The 23,144-nt window shown below is 49.0% G+C and overlaps 1 protein-coding gene across 6 annotated transcripts in view; it reads left to right on the top strand.

The window, feature by feature from the left end:
• The first annotated feature begins 8,314 nt into the window (after positions 1-8,314).
• The window catches only part of KCNQ2 (potassium voltage-gated channel subfamily Q member 2), a 70,381-nt gene continuing 55,551 nt past the window's right edge, over positions 8,315-23,144 (top strand). For all 6 annotated transcript variants that reach the window (XM_062589020.1, XM_062589021.1, XM_062589018.1 and 3 more), the window contains exon 1: positions 8,315-8,610. In XM_062589020.1, the coding sequence (XP_062445004.1) occupies positions 8,315-8,610 (296 nt within the window). The remainder of the gene's footprint in view (positions 8,611-23,144) is intronic.

Below are 23,144 nucleotides of genomic sequence, written 5' to 3'. Positions count from 1 at the left end.
CAGGACGTCTCCTGCTATAAATTTCCATGTGGACCAGAGGAAATCTGTAGGAGAAGGGAAATGCGGAGGGGCAGAGACAGGCTGCAAATCTGGGTAGAGGCAAAGCTCCTCTCATGGTACAGCCCAGATAACAGGGCCATTGCCAGAGCAGCAGCGCATGATCAGGGCACAAACACAGCTCGTTTAAAACCCACCCTCCCTGCTCTGCTTGTCGTCGGCATGCACAGGTGAGGACACGTAGATGTTGAATGAGACATTTTGCAGGCACAGTCAGAGCATCTGGATGCACAGAGGACAGCAAGACCTTTTGGACTCGTGCATGCAAGACAGAGCTGCAAGAACAAAACAGAGGGTGCATGAAAATCAGGCAGGGAATCGGGAGATGCCACCCGGCAGGCGCAGCCTCGACATGGCCCGCAGAGGGTCTGTGCCTCCAGCTCAGCCCCGCCCGCCCTATCGAACATCCCCAAGCACAGAGGTGCTCAGCACCTCCCTGGTATGCCCCGAAAAAGAGCTAAACCAAGCCAGCAAGGAAGGAAAGAGTGGCACCAGTAGCAGGACCAGGACTTCCAAATCGCTACGGATCTGGGTTTTGAGGCAACAGGCATTTGTGGATTCTCTGATGTCTAATAAGGCTGTGTGTCTGGGTCATCATCTCCCTCACTGGAGAAATGTCAAGGTCTCTGCCCTCTCTCTGACGACATATTCTCACAAAACCTGCAAGTATTTGCAGCATCCCCTCTACCCTTAATGAGCTTCAGTGAAAATTGCCCATGTGTTCCACAGCGGAGGAGGGGAGAGAGACACATGCAGAGCCTGATCACATAAATCGCAAATCCTTTTCCCCTTGTGTTCTTTTTGTTTCCTTCATGTCCGGTCTGAAGGATTGAAACAGTCCTTCAGCAAAAGCCCACGGTGCAGAAAAACTATGAATTAAGTTACTTCAAGGGCTCATCTTCACAGGCGACATCAGAGTTTGTGCTGTAGCAGAGGCAGCCAGGTCTATCGGGGAGTTTCTCCAACAAAATATATATTTTTAAGTTTTGTTTCTATATAACAGCTTTCATATATGAATCTTGGATCAAAAGTGACCCAGTCAGTTTACACTAAAATTCTCATTTCAATATTTTGGAAAAGCAAAAAGGTCAAAAAAACTGGAAAATAGGTTTTTATATTTGGAAGGCTTTCTTTGTTTCAATAACAAAGAAATCAAATAATCAGTTTTAAGGCTCCTTGGTATTTTAGTGATTGTGTTTGGAGGTCTTGCTTGCTGAACCTGGAGAATTTATGCCCTACCGCTCATCATCCCACCCTCAATCTGAACAACCCCTGCTCCCTCTGAACAGCTAGCATGCTCCAGGTCCAGGCTCTCCTACAAAAGGAGGGACCCTCCAAGCCCAGCACATCACTTGTCTTCCCCAGGGACTGACCCACGCTATGGCCCTGTGTCCAGGAGAGAACGTGCTCTTTCCCTCTAAACACGCTGCCCTCCCCTTGCAACCCTGCACCAATACCTCAGCAGCACCAACATCTCTCCTACCAGCTCCTAAATCCTCCAGACTCCCTTCACAACTGCCTGCAGCTCTTTATCCCCTCAGCAGCAAGCAGCTGCCTGGCAGGGAGAAGCAGAGCCCAGCTCTCTGCAAGCTCCTGAGCTGCTTAATCTGTAACACCTGGGACCATTTGAAGCTTACTATTTGACTTTTTGTTTCTCTTTCTTTTTTTCTTTTCTTTTTTCTTTTTTTTTTTGACTTCATTGCCAAATAAAACACAGAAATCCGGTGCTTTTCTGCACTGTTCATCTCTGTTAGAGAGAGAGATGTGTCAGAGGTGTTAGCTCTTTCAGCACAGGCTTTTTCTTCTGATGACAATCTCCAGGTCCTAAATATTCCTGCAGGTTTCACTTCAGTGTTGAGGTTGGTGGGAGGCAGGTGCCTGATGAGATGCAAAGTATTTAATGGTCTCTGTAAAGCTGGGCCTCAGCCAAGAGGCAGTTAAAGGCAAGTGTTTTGCTCTTGGTCTTACTGGGAGCAAAGTCTGCTCAGAGCTGCAGTCCATGCTGGTAAGGCTAGAAGACCTACCAAGCTAAGACTAGATTGTGTTTACTGTTAAAAAGCTGTAAATTTGTTCTTAAGAGGGTTATGGAGAGGTGACTATCTGAAAGGCTGGTAGTGATAGAATGGGATGCAGAGAGGACATCATGGAGCAGCCTTGTCCACAAGGATGGGGCCTAGAGTACAGAGGGGACTGTGGCTGGAGTTGGCTGCTGTGGGGCTGTGGCCCTCCCAGTATGGGAGGATGCAGCAAAGCAAGGTCAGGAGGAACAATGTGAGTGCTGTCAGGCATGAGGAATGACTAAGACAGCTAAATTTATAGAGCCTAGGAAAAGGAAGACTCAGGGGCAACATGGACACAGGCTAAAAATACCATCAAGGTAACAATATAAATGAAGAAGGGGAATTGTGTGTGGCCTCAAAGGAGGCTAGGGAAAGAGCCAGAGCTGGAGGCTACTGAAGGAAAAATAGAGGCAAGAGATTGGAAAAGAGACCTGAGAGGTGGGGAAATGTTTGGGGAAGAAGCTGCAGTGGGGGAAGCTGAGCTGGGCAAAGGGGACAGTGCTGGCTGGGTGCAGGGGGCCCAAGGTGGATGCAGGTCCCTGTGTGACTGAGGAACCCTACTGTGGGCTGCTCAGCAAGTGCTGGGAGAAGTTCCCCAAGCCATAGCTAATTGGGTCCTTGCTGAGGGGAGAAGGGTGTTTTTAGCTCTATGAATGCTCTGGGTTTGACTCTTCTTCTTTCATGTGTCCTGGTAAGTTCTTGTTATGTCCAGCTTTACAGTGAGGCCAACAAGTCACAAATTAATACTGAAACTCCAGCAATTTTAATTGCTCTTAGAAAGGACAAACATAACATCTTTGGATTAAAAGGATGTAGGTGCATCTCCCTTCTGGGTTAATCCAGTGCAAGTTTCTGTGGTGTGGAGAGACTTCTGTTAATGTAGTGAGGCACTCCCAGTTGCAGATCTAGCCAATTTTATAGAGCATTATTTTGCCCCAGTATTTGTTGGAGCAGGCTCCAGTGAGCTAGGAGCTAAGAACAAGACAGAAAGGACAGTGGCACGGAAATCTTGCATCCAGAAATTTTTTTTATAGGATAAGTAGCTCTCTCAGCACCAACACTAGCAAAGCAATTTATTATTATTATTATTATTATTATTATTATTATTATTCACATGTTGAGCATGAGTTCTAACTGAAACATTTTAATTGCAGTGGGTATTTTCTCATGATAACTTTCTCTAATGCCTAATGAAGATGAGTTCATGCTTCAGGATCCCCTGGGAAGGGAAAAGGAGGGAGGAATCGCTACTTTTTTCTCATGAAAAAAATGACACAGATTTGATTAGCTTTGAGGCTGCTGTCTGTCAAATGTGATTGAAACTGGACAACATACATCTTAGGCTGATAAATAGTCAGTGCTGATGTGGCTAGAAGCGAGTGCCAAGAAAGGCCTTTACTCTTTGCCTAGTGCTCATTTTGAAACTCGCTTTCCCGTGTGATCTTCCACACCAGTGTGTATGTCTCTGTACCACAGGAATTGCACTCGCTGCCACAGCCTGACCAGCCACGCGGGCTGGAATGACCATCCGCTCCTGCGCCTGCAAGGGATTGCAAACGCCACATTCACCCCCAGCAGAAGCCTCAGGCCAAGCCATTGCCAGCTGTAGGAGAGAGGCTTTCCAGAGCTGTGAGACAATGCTGCTCCACCTGCCATTAACCCTGTGGCCTTAGCAACTACAGATTTATAATGTGCTTTTAATCCCTTCCTCAATCCAATAAACGGAGCATGGATCTTCAATCTAATTTAAGCTTGTTCAGCCAATTTCTGTCTCTCACTGAAGGCCCATTTCCTTATGGCTCAATTAACAGCAGTGATAAGCAGGCTCCCCTCTAATTTACTTTACCACGCACTCATCTTAATGTTTCCTTCTCCACCACACTCCAGATTCTCTGCCACTGCCTCCAAATCTCCCCCTCAACACGATGAGATGGACCTCTGCTGAACATTGGTTTATACTCCAGCCAAAAGTTTGTACCCTCCTTGCCGTGGACATCTTTGCCATGAGTTACACTTGCTCCATCTCAGTGCTGCTCTGCTCCAAAGGCAGCAGACTTCATAATGTGAATTCATCCAGAAGTCTTTGGTGGGCTTTTCCATAGTCTGATGACCAGCTGGTACTGATCACTTCTATCCTCCAGAGAAAGTATAGCCCATTGCTGTTAGGTGCCTGAAGCATGGTGCCCTCTCAAGATGTGCCTGTCTCGGAGCTTTTGGAAGAGCTGTTGCCCTGCTTGAGGCAGGATGCTCTGTCAGTGAGAAGGGACTGCAACCATCTGTCTCACTTGGGTCATCTGCGGATTTCTTCATTTAGGCACAAGAACTTCTCCCTTAAACATGGCATAACGGTAGAGGCATCTGAAATGGTTAAGTATTATTCCGTGCAGTCTCATCCCAGGATGGATCCCTCTGTATGAACTGAGCTTTCTTCTAGGTCAGCCTTCCTAGTTTCAAAGCTCAAAACAGTTTGGCATGCATTGGCAAAAGTCATTGTTAGCCCAAAATTCAGCTCTATCAATCATCACAATCTAATCAATAAACAAGGGTTCCAGGGGGCAGTTCGTTGCTCAGAGAAGAGGATATGGGTGTGAGGGAGGTAGCTGAGGTGAAGGATGGAGATGAATGGATGTGGGGTGAGAAATGACTGATCTGTTCGCACCTTTGCTCTTGTGAGGTTGGTGTTGCTAGGGTGGTATAGCCACCAGTGAGTCAAGCACTGAGCAAGGTGAGACAAAGCCATCTGCTTTAGGTTTTGGAAATAGCTCTGGGAGCAAGCTGTGAGTTACCAAACCTAGGTTATGCTTGCACAGTTTGTGCAAACCTTCAATTGTTGAGTGGGCATCAGTTGAAGAAAGGGCATCAATTCTGTATTTCAAACAGGAATCTATCCCTGGAGTCATTCCATGCATTTCACACCAGTCGTTTCTTACTATGCCTCAAAAATTGCCAAAGGACAGAGCATGAACTTCCTGTATCTTCATATTGCTTGATAGATTTCATCTTACCTTCAGGGTCTGACTTACCTGCTATGATATTCATGTTTTAAAGCTCTCAGTAGTGTTGAAAGTAAAGAACCAACTCAATAATTCTGTTTGTGGCGACATAATGTCCTTGGATCAGATAAAAGAACCTTCCCAGCACTGCTTTTATGTACTTCATTAATTCACACAACGTTAGTGGTTATGTCTTTTCTTCTGTCCCCCAACATAACAGACTTCATCTTCGAAACTGCCCTGTTCCGGATGCTGGGGCAGGACATCTCAGCTCTATGAATGTTTCTATTCCAGTCATTCCCAAGAGACATGCTAGGTGCAGTGCAAGAGTGTATTGAGGTCGTGCTCTTAGGAGCTTACAGGTGGAAGGAGAGAGGAGGAAAGTGGGTGGCAATGTGGTCAGGCCCAGAGCACTTTGATGGAGGAATCAAAGAACAGTTCTCCTGCCACCCAAGGCAAAGCCCCTTCCACTCAGGCAAGCTACTTCTAAACAAGCAACTATTATATTTAGTGTTAAGCCGTGAAGCATTATCTCTAGAGAAGGAATCAAGGATACCTGAAGTTCCCAAGGTGAAGAGAGGGAAGGAGGAAGGCTAGAGTGGGTCTACACCTACAGTTTCAGGCCTTTTCCGCCTCCCCAAGGATTGCTCTGTTTGCAGCTAATACACACAGTTGAGTTCCCCCCCTTCCAGGGCAACATTCTTGGTGCCAGTTGCCCACAGGACTTTACTTGTCTTCACCTGAGGTTTTACCTCCCTCCCAAGTGAATCAACAACCCCTGAGAGCTGGTACAACCTCACTCTTTCCTTCTTGGTATCTCATTCAGCCCATCTAGGGCTCAGGAGGGAAGAAATCCCATGCTCTCCCTTGGCCCCACTCCTATGTTTGTGATGGTCTCAGAGATAGGCGACCCTGAAAGCTGCACTGCAGTGCAACACTGCAACCACCCACTAATTAGGCAAAGAGGAGTGAGATGAATTCAGATTCTTTAGGGCTCGCAGACTATTTGTAATCTTGAATTTGTTAATTGAAAATTGCTTCCTCTGTTGTTGGCCTTTTTGTGGAGGGGGCTATTTCCTGCTTTTGGACTGTGTAGCTGGATCTATAATAATGCACTTTGTACATTAGTGCCAGGCACATTTGTAATTGGCTACCCTATTAAAGAACAATAATGATCTTACAAGTGTTCACAAATAATGAATAGAATGGCCCCTTGCTGAATTGAGTAATTTATTCACTGACATCTTGCAGATCTGTTTTTCTATTATTTAACCCAGCTTTAGTTTTCTGCCTGACTTGCAGGGATGACTTCTCTTTTAGCTATGCGTTGGTGAGAATGTGGGTCACAGGAAACACACTGTTCGTAAAAATATGGGGCTGTTCCATGCCGATTCGTAATGTACAGGATTGGATCTGGAGAGTAAGTGGCAGGAATTTAAGTCTCAATGCTCCTCTAGTCCATTAGATGATATTGGGCTTCTCCTTAGGAATAAGGAGAGGACCAAAAAGCCAAAACTAGGACTTAGGAAATGCACTCTGAAAGGCTTTGTTGATATTCTCATTTAAATATGAATGTCATAAGAAAAATTACCAACAATACAGACTGACAGGACTGGATTTCCAGCTACTGCCCCCAGGAACAGAGGGGACTGAACCACAGCTCTGCATGCTTCCTGTGCTTGATGAAATCTTGGGCAACTCTTTTGATGCTTGTCGAATACCCATGTTGTGACAAGGTACTTTGTAGTGAGAGAACAGGCTCACCTGGGCTTGTAACTTTACTTACATATAGAAAACCTTGTCCTAAAGCATCATTTACTTATGAAGAAGAAGATTGTGCAGGTCAGAGATCATCTGCAGTTTGTCAGCTTATAAGTGATAGAAAACTCCCCAAAGCAGTTGCTGACAGTCTTAAGCTTGATTCTGGCTGCCATTCTTCCCACTGCACTGTAATCATCACTTTTTGAGCAGTATAGTTGTGTGCTGCACATGTATCTGCATTATCTCAGGCTAAATGTTTTCTTCAGAGTCTTGTGAAGGTGCATGAGGAAGAAATACTCTTTGGGGCATGAAGCCAGCAATGTTGTATGGGGGGAAATGGTGAAGTTGGACCATGACCAAAAGGCTACATTAAAGAGCTGATTTTGGTCAGCATACCTGGAAATGGATTTCATAAGTTGGAAGCTCAGTCCTCTGTCCAATCTGGTGGCCACATCAGGATGGAGTTGCAGTGCATGAAACAAGCTAAATTTGGGCCTGAACCCTTGGGAAGAGTGCACTAATGGAGTGATTTTGGACCTGGAAATTTGTCCGTGTGATTAAGAGGGTCCGGTGTCCAAATGGCGATGCAGAGAGGGGAGCATGGGCTCAAGGCCCTCCTTCAAACCCACCCCACCATCTTCCAATGGCACCACGTTGGAGCCCCAGGGACAGGCACCTCGTTGCAGGGTGCACCCAGCTCTCACTGTGCAGAGAGGAAAATAATTCACACGTGTTTTACCTAGCCCTTCTCATGGGAGGCTTCCTGAAGAAGCATGGCTGGGAGAATTTGGGGAGGGGGAGACAGAGTTCTGATTGGGGGGGGAAGATGATAAAGTGTGATTTTAGAGGGAGGATGCAAGAGCCTGGCTGGGTAGCGGTGCTCAAGAGATGCACCACTCTCTTTTGGACGATGCCAGATTTTGATTTTAGGGGGGACTGCTGGATCCTGATTTGGGGGGAGAATGCCCAAGCCTGACTGGGTGTGTGTGGGGAGAGATACCAAAACCTGACTTTGGTGGTGGGGGGGGGGGGATGAGAATCCCTGCAGCTGACTTTTGGGGACGATGTCAGACTTTTGTGGGGAGAGGCTGGAGCCTGATTTAGAGGAGGGTAGGTCGCAGCCTGATTTGGGAATAGGGTGCTAGCTCCCTATTTGGGGTGAACGGCATAGCCCGGCTTTTGGGGGAAGGACGCCAGAGCCTGGTGGGTGGTGTCTGGAGGGGGAAGCCGCCGCCCCCGCCTCGGGCGGCCGAGGGCCGCAAAGGGTTACGGGCGGGCGGAGCTGCGGCGGGGCCGGCGGTGGGCTGAGCACATTGCAGCGGCTGCGGCGGCGGCGGCGGCTGCGCCGGGCGCGGAGCGGCGGCGGCGGCGGGGAGCGGGCGGAGCCGCCCTGCCGCCCCCGGCCGTGCCCGCGGCCGCGGCCCCCGCCCGCCCGCCGCAGCGATGGTGCAGAAATCCCGCAACGGCGGCGTCTACCCGGGGCCCGCCGCCGAGAAGAAGCTCAAGGTGGGCTTCGTGGGGCTGGACCCGGGCGCTCCGGACTCCAGCCGGGACGGGGCGCTCCTCATCGCCGGCTCCGAGAGCACCAAGCGGGGCAGCATCCTCAGCAAGCCCCGCTCCGGGGTCTCGGGCAGCGGCAAGCCCCCCAAAAGGAATGCTTTTTACCGCAAGCTGCAGAATTTCCTCTACAATGTGCTCGAGAGACCGCGGGGCTGGGCGTTCATTTACCACGCATACGTGTGAGTCAAAGGATGGGGTCCCCGGGCCGGGAGGGAGCGCAGCCGGGGCCCCGGCGGCCCGGGAGCCCCTTCCCCCAGCGCCCGGGAGGGGGCTCGGCCGCGGGGAAGGGGGCTGCACTGCCCGCGGGCCGGGCCGGAGCCCCCGCACCGGCCGGGCTGCGCCGTCCAGGGAAGGGGCGTGTGGTGGTGGTGGGATGAAGGAAACCGCGGGGCGGGGAGGGGACCAAGTTGCCCCCGCGGTGCCTTCCCCAGGGTCCCCGCAGCCCCCGGGGAGGGGCAGGGCGCCGGCCTGGATCTCGCCCGGCCGCCCCAGCTTGCGGGGGAAGGGGAGGCTCGTGCGGTCGGTGCAGGGGGCTGGAGCAGCGGGAGTGATGGGTAGGGACTGTTCCTCCGTCTTGCTTGAAATCACCATAGCAATGCTGTGAGCAGCTAGGAACAAAAAGCTCTGCTCAGGCACTGTCTCTCCTTCCCTCCTCTTCCTCCCCCCCCCCCCCCCACGCTCCTTCTCCTCCGTCCCCATCTTTGGCTGGGAAGGGGTTGGGGTTGCTTTTGTGGCTCTGCTCTGGCTTCTGGAGGTATTTCTCGTCCCCCCCCCCCTCCCACCCCGTGGGAAGCGGCTGAATTGGAGATGTGTCTAGAAAGAAATGCTAATCAGTGGCTGGGGCTCCCTGATGGCAGGGAGCTGGAGCGGTAAACAAAGGAGCAGTCCCAGGGTGCGTGTTTCCCCCTGCTTCCACCCTCCCCCCTTTTTTCTTTCCTTTTTTTTTAAAAGCCAGAAATGGCCACATCTGACCCATCATTTGGCAGAAAAACACCCCTATCTGAAGGCATTACTGCATGAGGAGTACCGTTGACTTCCTGTTGTTTAGGGGATCGCAAAGGGAGGGTCAAGATAAATTGCTGTGTTACTGCAACTCCCTTCCCTCTGGGACTTCCCACAGTCCCACCAGGCTCTGCCGCAGGCCTGGGTGCCGACAGAGGCATGGGCTCGGGTGCTCACTGCCTTGGTGCAGATGGCTTTGGGTGTGCATGGTTTTCAACCTGGCTAGGGCCTCTGTAAGCCCTGACAAGGAGATTTTGGGGTTTTTTTTTTTTGGTTTATTTTTTTCTCTCTTTTACATAATAGTCTCAGAAAAGGTGGTGGGAAACATTTTCTGGTGCTCAGCCATTTTGTGCATTGAGGCCTTCCAGGGAGGTCTTGCTGAGTCCAGTCTGAGAGGTGAAATGCTGCCTGGGTTGAAGGGAAGTAGGAGCCTTGCCATCTCCCCTGAGGAGCTTGGGGTATTGCAGGAGCCCACCCTCCTGGAGAAGATGGGAGAGGGTAAGAGGGAGCAGCTGTGGAGCTCGATTGCTGCTAAAATTAGGAGTCCTAAGTCCAGCACCGGGAGTCCTGAGCATCCTCCATGCTTAGGGGCGTCCTCTGGAGTTGTAGGTGATTTGTGTTGTGAAATCCTGGAGGATTTTGCAGGTGGATCGAGAGTCTGCATTGCTTGCTGGTGGTTGCACCAAGGATGGAGCCGTCATTGTGTGCGACATGGGCTGTGTGCTATTAAACACAGGTGAAAGCCCAGCTGGGGCAATACTGAGGTGGCAGTGAGAGAAGTGCAAAGGGCTGAGAGCAACACAGCAGGCATAGCCCAGGACTGTATGGGCTTTATAAGCTTCTTCGGTGTCTTCAGCAACCCTGTCTTGACTTTTGACGTGTTTTGCTGTCTGGAGTGGCAGCTGGCAGTTGCTTGGTCCCACTGCCCAGCAGAGCTGTCACAGCAAGTAAGGCTCATGAGGCAGGACTGGGTCACCCCGACTGCCTCCTGGCTGGGCTTGCTTTCCCGTGCGAGCTACCCCGTGCTGCCTGCTGCTGCCACACCAGCGCTGGATGCCCCAGGTGGCTCCTGCACAAGCCCTTGCATTTCTGCTGGGCTTGCGATTCCACTTGTACTTGCCATGATGCCACATGGAGTCATGCCCTCTGCTTGGAAACTGCTGGCCTGAGGTGTGCCAGGAGCTGAGGCTGCCTCCCTGCCTTCCCGTGCTGGTGCGGAGTATCTGCTGCAAAACCATTCCTTTGTCCCCTCCCTGAGCACCCATCAAGAAGTGGAGGCTGAATTGCACCAGTCTGCGAAGCATCAGCGATACAAATAGTTGCATATGGTGAAGTTATGTGGGCTTCAGTCTTCTGAACTGTTTGTGTGATAGGTTTAGCCTTGGCAGTTTGCTAATACATTACTTAAAAGTGAAAAGTATGATAAACAGCATGCAAAGTTATCGGGATAAAGCCTATGCACCAGTTGTCCTCCTTTGCCGCGCACTGGGATTGCCTGAGCGAGTCTGGCACTGCTGGTGCCAGGTTTGTACATGCTTGAATGAGGGGGGACAGTGTCCTAGGTTTCTTTTCCTGAAGATCTGTAATCCAGACAGACAGGACAGGCAAAAAGCTTTAGCGACAGTTTACCCACCCACACACATGCGCACCAAAAAAAGAGGGTGAAGTGACTGGCTCAAGGTCATAAAGTTGATGTCTGGGAAAACTGGAGACAGCCCAGGCGCCCTCAGTGCAGTGTCCCAGCCAGGAGGTCACACTGTCCTCTCCTACCTGGAACCCCGTTTTGTGCCAAAACCTTGAACACCGATGCGCCTTTGGCCTTGATATTAGGTGTGTGGATACAAGAGTCTTGAAGGAGACTCTGGATCCAGGAGCCCCATCCTGCTGGCTGGCTCAGACATTGCATCACTTAATCCTTCTGTAGCTGACCCCAGTCTAAAAGCAATCCCGTTCCTCTGGTCCTGCTACTCACAGGGACTTTTTCTGCACTAAGAGTTAGGAAGCATTTCCAGCATAAATGAGTCCTGACCCTGCAGCGTTGGATTTTACCTTGTACAGTCAGCTGTTTATAGACCTGGAGGTATTTCCAGATGTGGACCTGCCTGCTCTCAGCCCCCGTTGCCCGGAGATCTCCATCCGCAGGCGTTTCAGCTCCCCGCGTTACCCTGGGGCTCGCGAGCGCTGGGGAGATGCCGTGGCCGTTGCACAGCATGCAGCAGAGCAGAGGCAGCTGCTTCCTTTGATCGTCAGGCACTTGAGCAGCCTCCCTGCATCTGAGTGTTAAAGCACAAACAAGAGAGACACTTGCAGCATAGACATGTTTTAGTAACAATATGAGAGGTGCCTTCTGGAAGTGCCTCTGTTAAATACATATCCGCAGAGGCCCGTCTGCCAGGCTGATATTGCATGGTGCATTTGGGGCACTGCCTTGAGATCTGGTGCAAGTCACATTTGTTCCCGTTGCTGCATTTGGGCTCCAATTTGTCTTCCCCCCCCACTTCTTTCTGTTGCCCTTGTTCCTCTTTGCATCATTTAATGCATGAGAAAATGGGGAAATTCTGTGCAACTGCCCCCGAGCCCCAGGTTTGTCAACATGGTCTCATCCCAAACCTTGCCTCTGTAAAAGCGCTATGTTAACCTCTGTGAGCAAAAGTAGTATTTTATGTTCCCATGTTGTGATTCATTTTTATACTTAACAGCTCTTCCCACACTGACACTCTCAGATAACCTGCTCATTGTGTGTGTATATGCATGTATATATTTATATATATATATACTTATATATGTGCGCTGGGCCCATTTCTGAAGGTGGACCACAGATCACAGCAGTTTGGGCCTCCTGCATCCCAGGGAGCCTGGGAAGATGGGAATCCTCCAGTCTTTCTCTCAGATCCTTTTTTTTTTTCTTTCTTTCTCTCTCTCTCTCTTTTTTTTTTTTTTTTTAATGGGCAGACTTAGCACTGCTGTACATGGCCTCATTCTGTGCAAGATGCAGCTGAAATTTGGAAAGTCAAGCCTGCCCAAAGAGTAGCCCAGGCTTTTAGAGGGGGATAGTAGCATTTGGACCTCGAGGTATTTCTCTGCGCAGGGAGGCATTTCACTTCCAAAATTATTCCATTTTGCTACCTTTGATAGTTCAGTAATTTTTCTCTCCTCATCCTTGTGCCTTGCTTATTGTAACCTGTTCTGTGTTTCATAGTGTTAAGTTTCCAGGCTCCAATATGTAAAAGTGATTTTTTTTTCCCACTCCCCTCTACCACCCATCTTATCTCAGGAGAGACTTATGCTCAGTGCTAATCCAAACCAGGTATTTATGCTGGTACCCACCTAACCTAAATGTGTCTGGAGACGCTTTTTCTAACCCTCTGGGTGAGCTACTCATGTTCAGCTCCTAGGCTGAAGGGAGGGCTGGGCTTGGGGCTGTAATAAGAAAACAGAATGTATTCACTCATTTAGACACTTCTAAAGCTGTATGCGCAGGGCAAATGTAATTCTTGCATTTCCTAGTTTCCTACTTTTAAATTTACAACCTGAATGTGTCTTTTAGCTGAGTTAAAAATAGTTTGGGTGCATTTTTTTATCCGCATAGCGTGCACCATACATTCAGTTAATCAAGCACGGGCACAGGCTTAAATTCTAATGAAGAGGAAGAAGGTTTCCTCTCTGCCTAATTCTGTTTTAATTTTCGTATGTCGTTCCCCTACCACTTTGCCTTTTCCATTTGAGCCCAACGTCGCGGGTGCCGGCCCCTGCCGAGCCGGGCCGCTGCGTGCCGCCTTCTCGAGGGAGCTGCTGGCCCCGCGCTCCCGCAGCCTGGCACCGCCGCGGGCGAGAGAAGGACGGAGATGGTTTGCTCCCCGGGAGGTGCGGGGTCTCTCAGTGCAGAGGTGGCCTCTGGCGTTGCTCCTTCTGCTCGTTTGGCTCTTGGCTACCCAGCCCCAAGCCCGAAGGGGTCGTGTGGTTCGTGGCAAGCGCTCGCCCAGTTAGTCATGCCGCTTACAGTCGTGGTGGCACCAACCTCTCGGCCCATGCCGCGGTGACCGGCAGGACCACCCTTGTCCCAGCGCCGTGCTCATTTACACAAGTGCGGTGTGTTTGCATGGGCCACCACCGCCAGCTAAAACATGCTGATGCTGAACATGTCAGTTTGTAAGGAAAAAGGAAGATCAGAGCCAGGCTAGTGAAGGGCTCTGGGAGCTGGGACGCTTGGTCAGCTCTGCGTGGGCTGAAATGCTGTGCTGGGTGATGAGAGGCTCCTTTTTGTTCCTGCCTAGCAGTGCCTGGGAAATATCTGCTTTCTGCAGGAGAGAGAGACCCAGCCTGGGCTCCATCTGCATCCCCTTGCAGGCTATTTCCTTGCCCTTTGGTGGCATCGATCTCCCTCTCGACAGTGGATGACAGAAGGTTGCATGAACAGCATGCAGATCTATGGTAGAGCATGAACTATAGTCATCCTGATTTTTATGTCTTTGCAATAGGCATGTATGTTCCCTCGGTTGTACTGTGTTCTCCAGCACTAACCCTTGTACTTGCCCCCCTATCAGGGAGAAGGAGAATTATCTGAGACCATCTCAAAAGTGGGCAAATCTCTTGGAAGGAGGCTGAGGCCAATTCAGAGCCTCCTGAATATTGGTTCCCTCAGAGCACTCCGCCATGGTTGCGTTCGCCCTGTTTGGAGGCTGCGTGGTTGCTGCAGTAGGACAGGGTGGGCAGGCAGAGCCAAGGACAGGCCTTGTCATTTGGGAATGACTCTTGGTAGTAGCGTCTGTGCGTTGGGCTGGCTCCCTGCAAAATTTTGCAGCGCTGGCAAAATTCAGGGCTGAATCCATGGATCTCTCTCCCAGAGCTGGGAATATTCCTGTCTTGGAGGGTGGGGTAGTTTCAGTGAAACCTTGCTTTACTGAGTCTGAATTTGGTAGTTTTCTTTTTCTTACTACTTCTCCTCTGACCATGGCTGTAAGGATTGTTTCTTCCTTGGTTTGGAGAGTCCTGTTAAGCATGTGGTATGGAGTTGCTCATAGAGAACTCCTGTGTGTTGAGTTTAATGGACCTGCAGGGCTGTTACCACCATTGGGCTTTGGCCTCCAGCCCTGGCGCCCTCAGCCTGGGTGTCGTGTCAGCCCCAGAGCTGAGCGACCCAGGGGAACAGGGAGAGCTCCAGGGTATAATGTCTCATGACCTCCTCTCCTGCTGCTTAGTCAGAGCTTGGTGGGAGCAACCTGATTTCACTTGCTTTAATGTGTCATGTTCCAGGCATCACATTCACCCCTCACTGACTTGAGCAAAATGAAGAAACAAGCCAATCCTCTGAGTGACCTCCTTTCTGCGTTGCAAGACAGCTGAGCAAGATGAGTCTTCCTTTGACTCTGCTTGTCATAAGAAAGAATAACCCAAAAAACAGGTCTTAAATTATATAGTTAAGGGAGAATGGCTATTTGCTTAAACAAAGAGATATGGCTAAAGAAAATCAGTGATTTTATTTTTTAAAATTTTAAAGTTTTTATTTTTTTTATTGCGTTGCAGTGCAGCAGCTGAGTATGCCTCTACTATTGCTTTGGCCAGGCAGGAGAAGTAGGATAGAGGGCTAGTCTGTCAGTTAGACATCAGTGGGGTTAACCAGGATAACAAAGCATGAAAGTTTCTATCTTGCATTTTGTGATTTAAGCAGCAAACACTTAGCCTTGCATAATCCCTTTTAAGGTAACCCAAATGCTGCACTGGTTTCTCCCTCAGTTCTTGAGGGACAGATTCCTCTTTAAAATTGTGGCGGCAGGCAGATGTGCCATTCAGTTTTTCTTGTATATAATCCGCTATAGAGCGGATACAGGAGAAGCCGAGAGTAGTTCCTATAAAGAATGTAATTTTGTTTATAGCATACTTTTCGTGCAAACGTGAGCTTGATCCCACCTGGTGTGAGTGCCCCCGATTCCCAGTGCATCAGAGAGGTGAAGTCTTCAGCACTGAGCAGGGTAAGCCCTTCTTTCCGTCATGATTCCCATTGCTGTAGGAGAACGCAATGGCTTTTAGCCCCCAACAGTCAAAAAGGAGTAACATTTTGAAAACATTATTGCAGTGGCCTTAACTGAGTTTCCTGAATGTATTTAGAAATGAGCTGTATTGCACGGTGATCTGACTCGTGAGCACGCTGTGGTGAAATTAGGTAACGCAGAAAGGCAGCCGGGTGCGATGCCAGCGGATCGATGCGCAGTCCGGCCAGGGTCGCTGGATCTTCCACTGTCATCTGTTTAAATGGCCTCTAACTGTGTTCCAGGTCCAAAACATTTGGACAGCTCTGACATTCACCTGTGGCAAAGGATGTCCCTACCAGAACTGCAGGAACAGTTATTTAAATGTAGCCCCTTGGTGGATGTTCCCATCCACTCAGATAAAAGGAAAATGTCATTTTTTTCTCGTAAGAATGAGTTACGTGATATCATCAACTCATTGAAGCTGCCCGGTGACCGCAGGTCTCTACACAATCCTCTCGGCTCTTCCCTGGGTAAACTGTGAATGCAGCATCCTATGATACATAATTTGAAGATGCTTCTGGAGGTCATGTGCATTTATTCTAAAGCACTGAATTAATTAAATATAGGGCTGTCTGACGGGGAATATCTCATGCAGAAGTCACTAGCAGGGATGGAAGAGAGCTGCCTTATTATAGCCTCTAGGCTTTTTAACTGCCTAGCTGCCAATAAGCAAGGAAAGCTGAAGCATTTCTCCATCTATTTGTGATCTTGCTTCAGTATCACTCCAGCCTCTAATGTTCTTTTTGGACATCTCTTGAGTGTTTGACTTATTTTCTTACGATTTTTCTGAACCAACTTTCTCCACGCATCAAAGCCCTGCCTAATGTGTTCCTGGTTAGGGCCAGGGCACAGCCGCAATGGGAGCAGGGGAACAGCAGTGTGGAGCAAGGGAGACAAATCAGCAGACCTGTGCTGTCCTGCGCTGTGACGTGACAGGGGACAACATTTGCAATGGGAGTGTATGGGGGATTGAAATCGGGGTGTTTTCTTTTCTAGACTTGAGAGAGCTACTTGGAAAGACTGGAATCAACCTGTAAAGCTCTGCTGTTGTTCAGCATCAGCATGGTCACTTCTTTTGAGTGGATGGGTGTATTGGGTGTCAGGCAAAGGGCAGTTTTTTCCAAGGCATGAGGAATGAAAGAGAAGACCTGTGACATTTTCTCGCCTCACACTCTTGCTACTGTAGGGAGATGATTTAAAGTTACATCAGGCTTTTTGGGACTACTAAGTGCAGCATCAGCCTCAGCTTTGCAAGTCCTGTACCTGAGGAATCACTTCATTTGGTTTGATGCTTGTGGTGTCCAAGCATTGGGGGTGGAATGGGCTTTCAGGGCTTTCAGCTTGAATTCAGCACTGAGTCGGAGATGCACAGGTACCTGCAGGGTGGAGCACTGAGTTCTGGGATCCTTGTAGAAATCTCAAAGCAGGTTCAGGTCGTAGATGGGCAGATCTGCCTTCTGGAGATGCCCATTTCTCTCTCTCAGTGATGGCAGGGATCTAAGTTCCCTCGTGTACTTCAGTCTTGTAGTGAAAACAGTCAGATGAGCCCAGCCAACAAAAACAGAAAACAGAGCCTGGCCTCAGTTTTCAAACTGAAAACCAGAATGAGCTGAAGGGATATTAAGCATCTCTCATCTTCTGCCATGGTCTGTAGGAACTGTGACACTCGAAGCCAGAACTACGCTAGGGAAATCCCCATAGGTAAGGTCAAGATGAGAGATGGGTCAGGTTCTCACTGAAATAGGCTGTCCAGGAACTGAAAGGTCCACGTTTACCCAGCCGCATTTGAGAAACGGTTTGATGAAGGGGCTTCTATAGTAACCCCAATCAATGGGTGGACCTTGCAACCTGAGCATAAGGGGAAATCGGATGATAATCAAGCCTCCTAAATATTGAATGCTCTTATGAAGTAACTACAGTTCTGCTTAGACTGTTAGAGGTAAATGCCTGGTGGGATGGTCAGTCTTCATTCAAAGATCTTTCTGTCCTAATGCATCCCTGAAGGGGATGAAAATAGGCAAAGGAACATGAGGACAGACAAGGTCAGAGGAAATAACTGCTTCTCCTGGTGCGGGGGTGGGAGGTGATTGCTCTCTGGCTGAAGCCCAGCTACCCACCATAGGACTGCTGGCACTTGATCACTTTGGGACAGGCAGATCTGCAATCGAGTTGAAAGAGGCAGAGATTTTGCCTTTTGGACCATCTTTCCTAGGGACTCGCAAATGGTTGATTTGTAAACAAATGCTGATTCGCCTGGCAGTTCTGCGTTCTGGCTATAGAGCTCCAACAGCCTGGAGAGCTGACAGTGTCGAAGCAAAATACGGCTGAGGCGATAGCTGGAGCTGCTGTCGCACGCCGCAATAGAGCAGCGCAGCAGGGCAGGCGATCCGAATGCAGATTCTATGGAGACGCTGTCACTCTCTGGGGAGTTATTATGGTACCCTCGAAAAAATCCTGACTCAAAGGTGACTCATGTACACCTCTTCCCCATCTCTAGTATGAATGCAGTAGCTTCTGTCTAGATACCTGCTGTGTGTGTTTGTTGCAACTTCTGTTTTCTGTGGTTAGAAAACTAATTCATGGTGCAAAAGAAAAATAAAAAATTCAGTCAAATAATTGTTAAAATGAATACTAAAGGGAAAACAATACTCTATTAATAATTACAGTGGTGTGCAAGCACCCCTGATGGAAACAGAACTCTACAAGCTTATGTTCTGCACTTCAAGCCTAAAGGATACAGTTCATCATGAGGATGTTATTGCATAGAGCAGACAAGACAGATGAAGGGCATAAAGCAGTTGTTGGTGGACTATTGGTAAATGTTGTCTTTGTTCTACTTTTCTTTTTAATGATATTTGCCCAGCTTGCTTGCTTTTCAGTTGGTGGATTGGTTTCTCTCTGTTCATATTCACTGGGTTTACAAAAGAAAGTGGGGACTAGAAAGGGTACTAGGGGGGAAGAAAAGCCCAAGCAAGTGGTTAAAAACCATGGAGAAACCTTACAGATTTTCCAAACTATGTGGAAATCACTGCCAAAAGATCCCCCTTATCCTGCTTAGGAGCAATGTCGTTGCAAAGCTTACACCTGTACCCTCTTGTTGCCTGCAGTGAAAGACGTTGGACACAAGACAGACAGGCTGGTCGTCCCGGGGGAAAACCTGCTGCCAGCTGGGCTCCCTCCAGAGTCCACATCTGCAGGACATCTGCTCTCACTGGATTCCCATGCCAGAGAGTGCGGAGCTGTTCTGGTTTTGTTGTGGCTGCATCTTGTGAGTCTGGTGAACGTAGCACCTGAGACATGCACAAAGCTGGTAGCTGCCAGCTCTCCGCCCTATCCAGGCAATCAGTGCTTTTCCCTGGGGTAGCCTTGCTTGCCCTCGAGCATCTTCCGAGCTAAATGCCTATATGGAGATTCAGGGTATCCCAATGACTTTCCTGTTCATGAATGGAAAACTATGTACATGATAAGATAACCTGCAGGAATGAGCCAGTATCTTGGATGATCTCTTAGATCTTGCAGGTGTCACTGGAAAGAGCATTTTGGGCCAGAGTTGGCTTTTCCTCTAACTGATCCTGGCTGGCCCAGATTTTGAGGTTGCAGAAAGAGGCTTTGCATGAGAACGCAGCTCAGGAGGGGAATCTGAGCGTGGGAGATGGAGGATTTTAGGCATGCCCTTGTGAAACATCCCGCTTCAGTGAGTGATGAGCCTCAAGCAGTGCTGATAAAAGTTGGCACTGGGTGCATCTTTACTGACTTGGATGTCTTGAATTTCCCTGGGAATTCTGATGGTCTAGGAGAGGCAGATGTGTTTCTATTTGGTCCATCAAGTGCAGTATAAGTAAATTGCTGCTTAATTTATTTGTCAGTTGGTATATCTGCGTGTGAGGCAAGGCAGAGATGGCATCAACAGTTGCAGCAAACATGTCTTTAGTTTTTCCGTGTTAGAACAGAAATACAGGTGAACCTATGGATGGTTTGACTTTGGTAAGAGCAGACTCTCAGAGATATAGGCCAGCTTATCTGTTTTCTTAGCAAGAAATCCTATATACTGAAGACCTAAGTAGAGCTAACTTCAGGCCTGGAGTAGAAAGGGACCATTTTCCTGGGAATGGATCCTCCTGGACTGTGGGGACTTGTCTGTTTCCTGTAATCTTGTTGTTCATCACAAATACAGTGTGCAAAGGGCTGTGAATTAGGCTTACTGTTTTTCTCTCTGTTAGTGTTACATGTGGCAGTCGAATGACAGCAAAGGGAGACTTTCTCCTGCGTATTTATGGGCCTTTGCACATCTCAGGGTCTCAAAGTAGCCATTAATTGAGTTTATGCTTGCTCAGATGTTCTTTATCTGGTTCAAGTAAAGTAATAAGGGATATAAGAGCACTCCATCCCTCACTCAAGAGGGGAGCCAAGGAGCTTAACATAAATATGTTATAGCTGGACAAACGGAGAGTGAGGCCATGTTGCCTCCTCATCTCGAACCACATGCTGGTTAAGACTGAATGCTTGCAGGAGGGGCAGTGAAAGACAAAACCTCTCCCAACCACAAGCACCAATCATTGCTCTTGAAGCAGGTAGACTGCAGGAGAGCTCAGGCTGATGTGGCTCCTGCTTTGTGGACCATTGGTTCAGTTCTGCTGCCACTCATTCTTCCACTTCCTGTGTGTCTGGCAAGGCTGCAAGTGCCATGCGTCGTCCAGCTAACCTCTCCCTGGGCCTTCCTCCAAATTTCCTTGGGTTTATTAGCACTGATTTGTGCTTTAAGATCTAGTGAGGCTCCTGAGTCATCTCCTTAGGCAGGCAGCAATTTATTTCAGTATGTGTGTTACACTCCCTGGGAGTGGGTGTCTCTCTTCCGCTTTTGGATCCTGCCCTGACTCTTTATATAGACTCCAGGCTTGAATCGGCAGCAAAACCAACCCTAAAACTGGCTGCATCGCTTGGGCGATTCCTGCTGCCAGGCCCATCTCTCCTGGCTGAAGCCAGGGCTATATGCAGCATTGGTAGGAGTTTGCATGGGATATTTGTCTGCCTAGGGCTCACTGAGCTTCTAGGACAGACTGTTGGGACAGCTTGCTGGCTGGTTGTGTCTGGGAGCACTCCTTGCTCTACAGTGGCTTGTGATCAAGGGAGGAGTATGATTTATAGACACCATGGCAATAACATCCCTGAGAAGCCCTGGCGCATCTCTCTGAGTTTTTGGTTGGTGTGACTTCTTTAGGAGAAGTGAGAGATATCTGAGTGGCTCTAATTTTCTGTTGGCGTCACAGTGGAGACCAGAGGTGCCACGCACAAATGCAGACAGGCTCCTCGGAGGTGTTTAGAGCACAGGAGCCACCTGGTTAGGAGAACTTTGCTGCATATTGGGCTCATTTCCCCTAGGTTGGCCCTTCCCAGATACTTCCCATGTTTGGTGGCCTTGACGACCCCTCAGAAAACTGCCTCGCTGTGTATGAGTGTAGGAGTTTGGAGGAGCAGGGAAAGTTGCCCTCACAAAGCAGCTTGCTGGAGAGCTGTGAAGAACCCATAAAGCGTCCATAAAGAGGACAGGCTAATAACAGTGTGCTTGTCCTAAAGCTGTCTTCACGACCAGTTAAGCATGATCCTGAGCCACAGGGACAAGTCCTCGTGTCATTATCTTTTAAAACTAAATTGCTAGCACTTTGCAAGGGCTCTGCCTCCAAAGCCTGAGCGATGCATGCGTTTAGTACATACCCAGCCCTAAACAAATTTTATTAATGTGACCTTGTGGTTTGGTCCTTGTGGCTGTGGTCTTTCCTTTTGTAGTCGTGGCTCTTCCTGTGTGGAAGAAAGAGACCTAGACAGAAAGAGAATTTCCTGAGCTCTTTGTCTTTAAGTTGTCAGACATGACATGCAGTCATATAGTCTTTTGTGCTGAATTTTCCTTGTTTTTCATGTTCCTCCTTTTAGCAGCTAGATATTTTTAATGGTATTCTTGTTTAGCAGTTTCTCTCTTAACATACCAGCTAATGAGCAGTGGGAAGAATTCCTGCACTGACCTTTTGCTGCTGCTGTTGTTTTTCTGTTCCACAACAGAAGTCCGATATAATTTGAAATCTCCTCTGAGCTTCCCCTCCAGGCCCTGAGCCTGTATTTCCTCCCACAGTGAACATTTGCAGGAGGTGGGTGCACCTTGAATTATCTCAGTGGTGCAAAACAAGCTGATGGGCCTCAGTCTGTGAATCAGCAATCTCACGTCTGGGATAAATAGCACCGTGCAAGACTGAAGTTTGATTTTAAGTCAACAATGGCTTAATCTGCCTTAATGCTGGGAGGGAAATGATCTATGATTGTGTCTATGTGGCAAGGTAAAGAGAATGTCTACACGGGACAGATGAATAGGACTCAAAGGGTGTCTCAGTGTCTCTAGTGGCTCTACAGGGAGATGGGGCTTTCTAAGGGGAGCTGTCTACTCTAGATGTTGATATCTAAAAGCAGGTAACACATATCCCAACCTCAGGTCTCCATCTTTGTGCTGAATTCAGGAGATCCACTAGTAAACTGGGCTTGACATTGCCTAGGCTTGATCCATTGACATGCAAGAACTTGGGCACCGGTGAAAGGGCTGAGCATGCTGGAGGCCCCCTGCTCTCTAGAGCTGATACGAGTGCTCATATCTGCAGGGTGCTCAATGGACAGGAATGGTCCTGTCCAGAGTTCCTCCCACCTTTTGTCTCTGGTTTAATTGTTTTCTTCCCTGAGGCTCTCAGCTGGTGAGGACTGGTACATCTCTGTCATCTTCAATTGCACATGGCCATTAGGATCCCCTGACTTTGCTGCCAAAACCACCTCCTCTCCTGCTCTAGGCAGGTGTATCGCTTTCGCAGCCGTCGAGTTAAAACAAGCCGATGCAAATTCCTCTTGTGAGCACAGATGTCACTTTTGGTTTGTTCCGGTTGTTCCTGCGCACATAGATTTTCCTCCTTCCCTTTACAGCTTCACAGAAAAGATGAGAAGCATAGCTGCTGCCCCAAGCTCCTCATGCTGCAGACGTGGGAAGGGATAATGTCTGTCTGGGGGCTCTCTTCGTCCCCAGAGAGCATGTCCAGCTCCATGCCTGCCTCGCAGGGACAGGGGTGTTGCTTTGGGTTTGGAGACCCATGGGGACACCTCCAGTTGAGCAGTCCTTTGGGAGACTCTGGGTTCCCTTTGAGCATTTGTTGTGGGGGAAAACTCGCCCCATTCCCAAGGGTTTGTTTACTCCCTGCTGTTTTGTGACCTGAAGTTAGTTCCCTGGTGCAGATGAGACAGAGCTGCTCTGACTCCAATCGGTTCATGCCCTGGCACCTTGCTGCCAACACGCTTCTCAGGGAGGTTTCATCCTCTCCGTACTAGGAATATACAGATAGGGTGCTTCCACCGAGGGACATGTTTCTCCTTCCTTCTAGACCCCCGAGTTGCAAGCAAATGTCTCTACTCTTCCGTGTGGGTACCAGGAGATCTGCCTGCTCTGCCAGCCCTTGTCTTTGCTCCCTCCCAGCAGGGAAATGGCAAATTCTTGTGCATTAATCTGATTAATTGCCCACACAGAAACCTGCGTAAAAGGGTAGAGTTAAAAAGTGCTACGCTAATCTTGCTGACCAGACCTTGGCAGCTTGTGTCCTAGCTGGTGCTGGGAGGAACATTCCCGCGAAGCACTTCTGTTGGTTTTGCTTCTTTTTGCC

The sequence above is a fragment of the Rhea pennata genome, chromosome 16, assembly GCF_028389875.1.
Source record: "Rhea pennata isolate bPtePen1 chromosome 16, bPtePen1.pri, whole genome shotgun sequence".
Taxonomy (NCBI): domain Eukaryota; kingdom Metazoa; phylum Chordata; class Aves; order Rheiformes; family Rheidae; genus Rhea; species Rhea pennata.
This window is presented reverse-complemented; position numbering and strand designations above follow the sequence as displayed.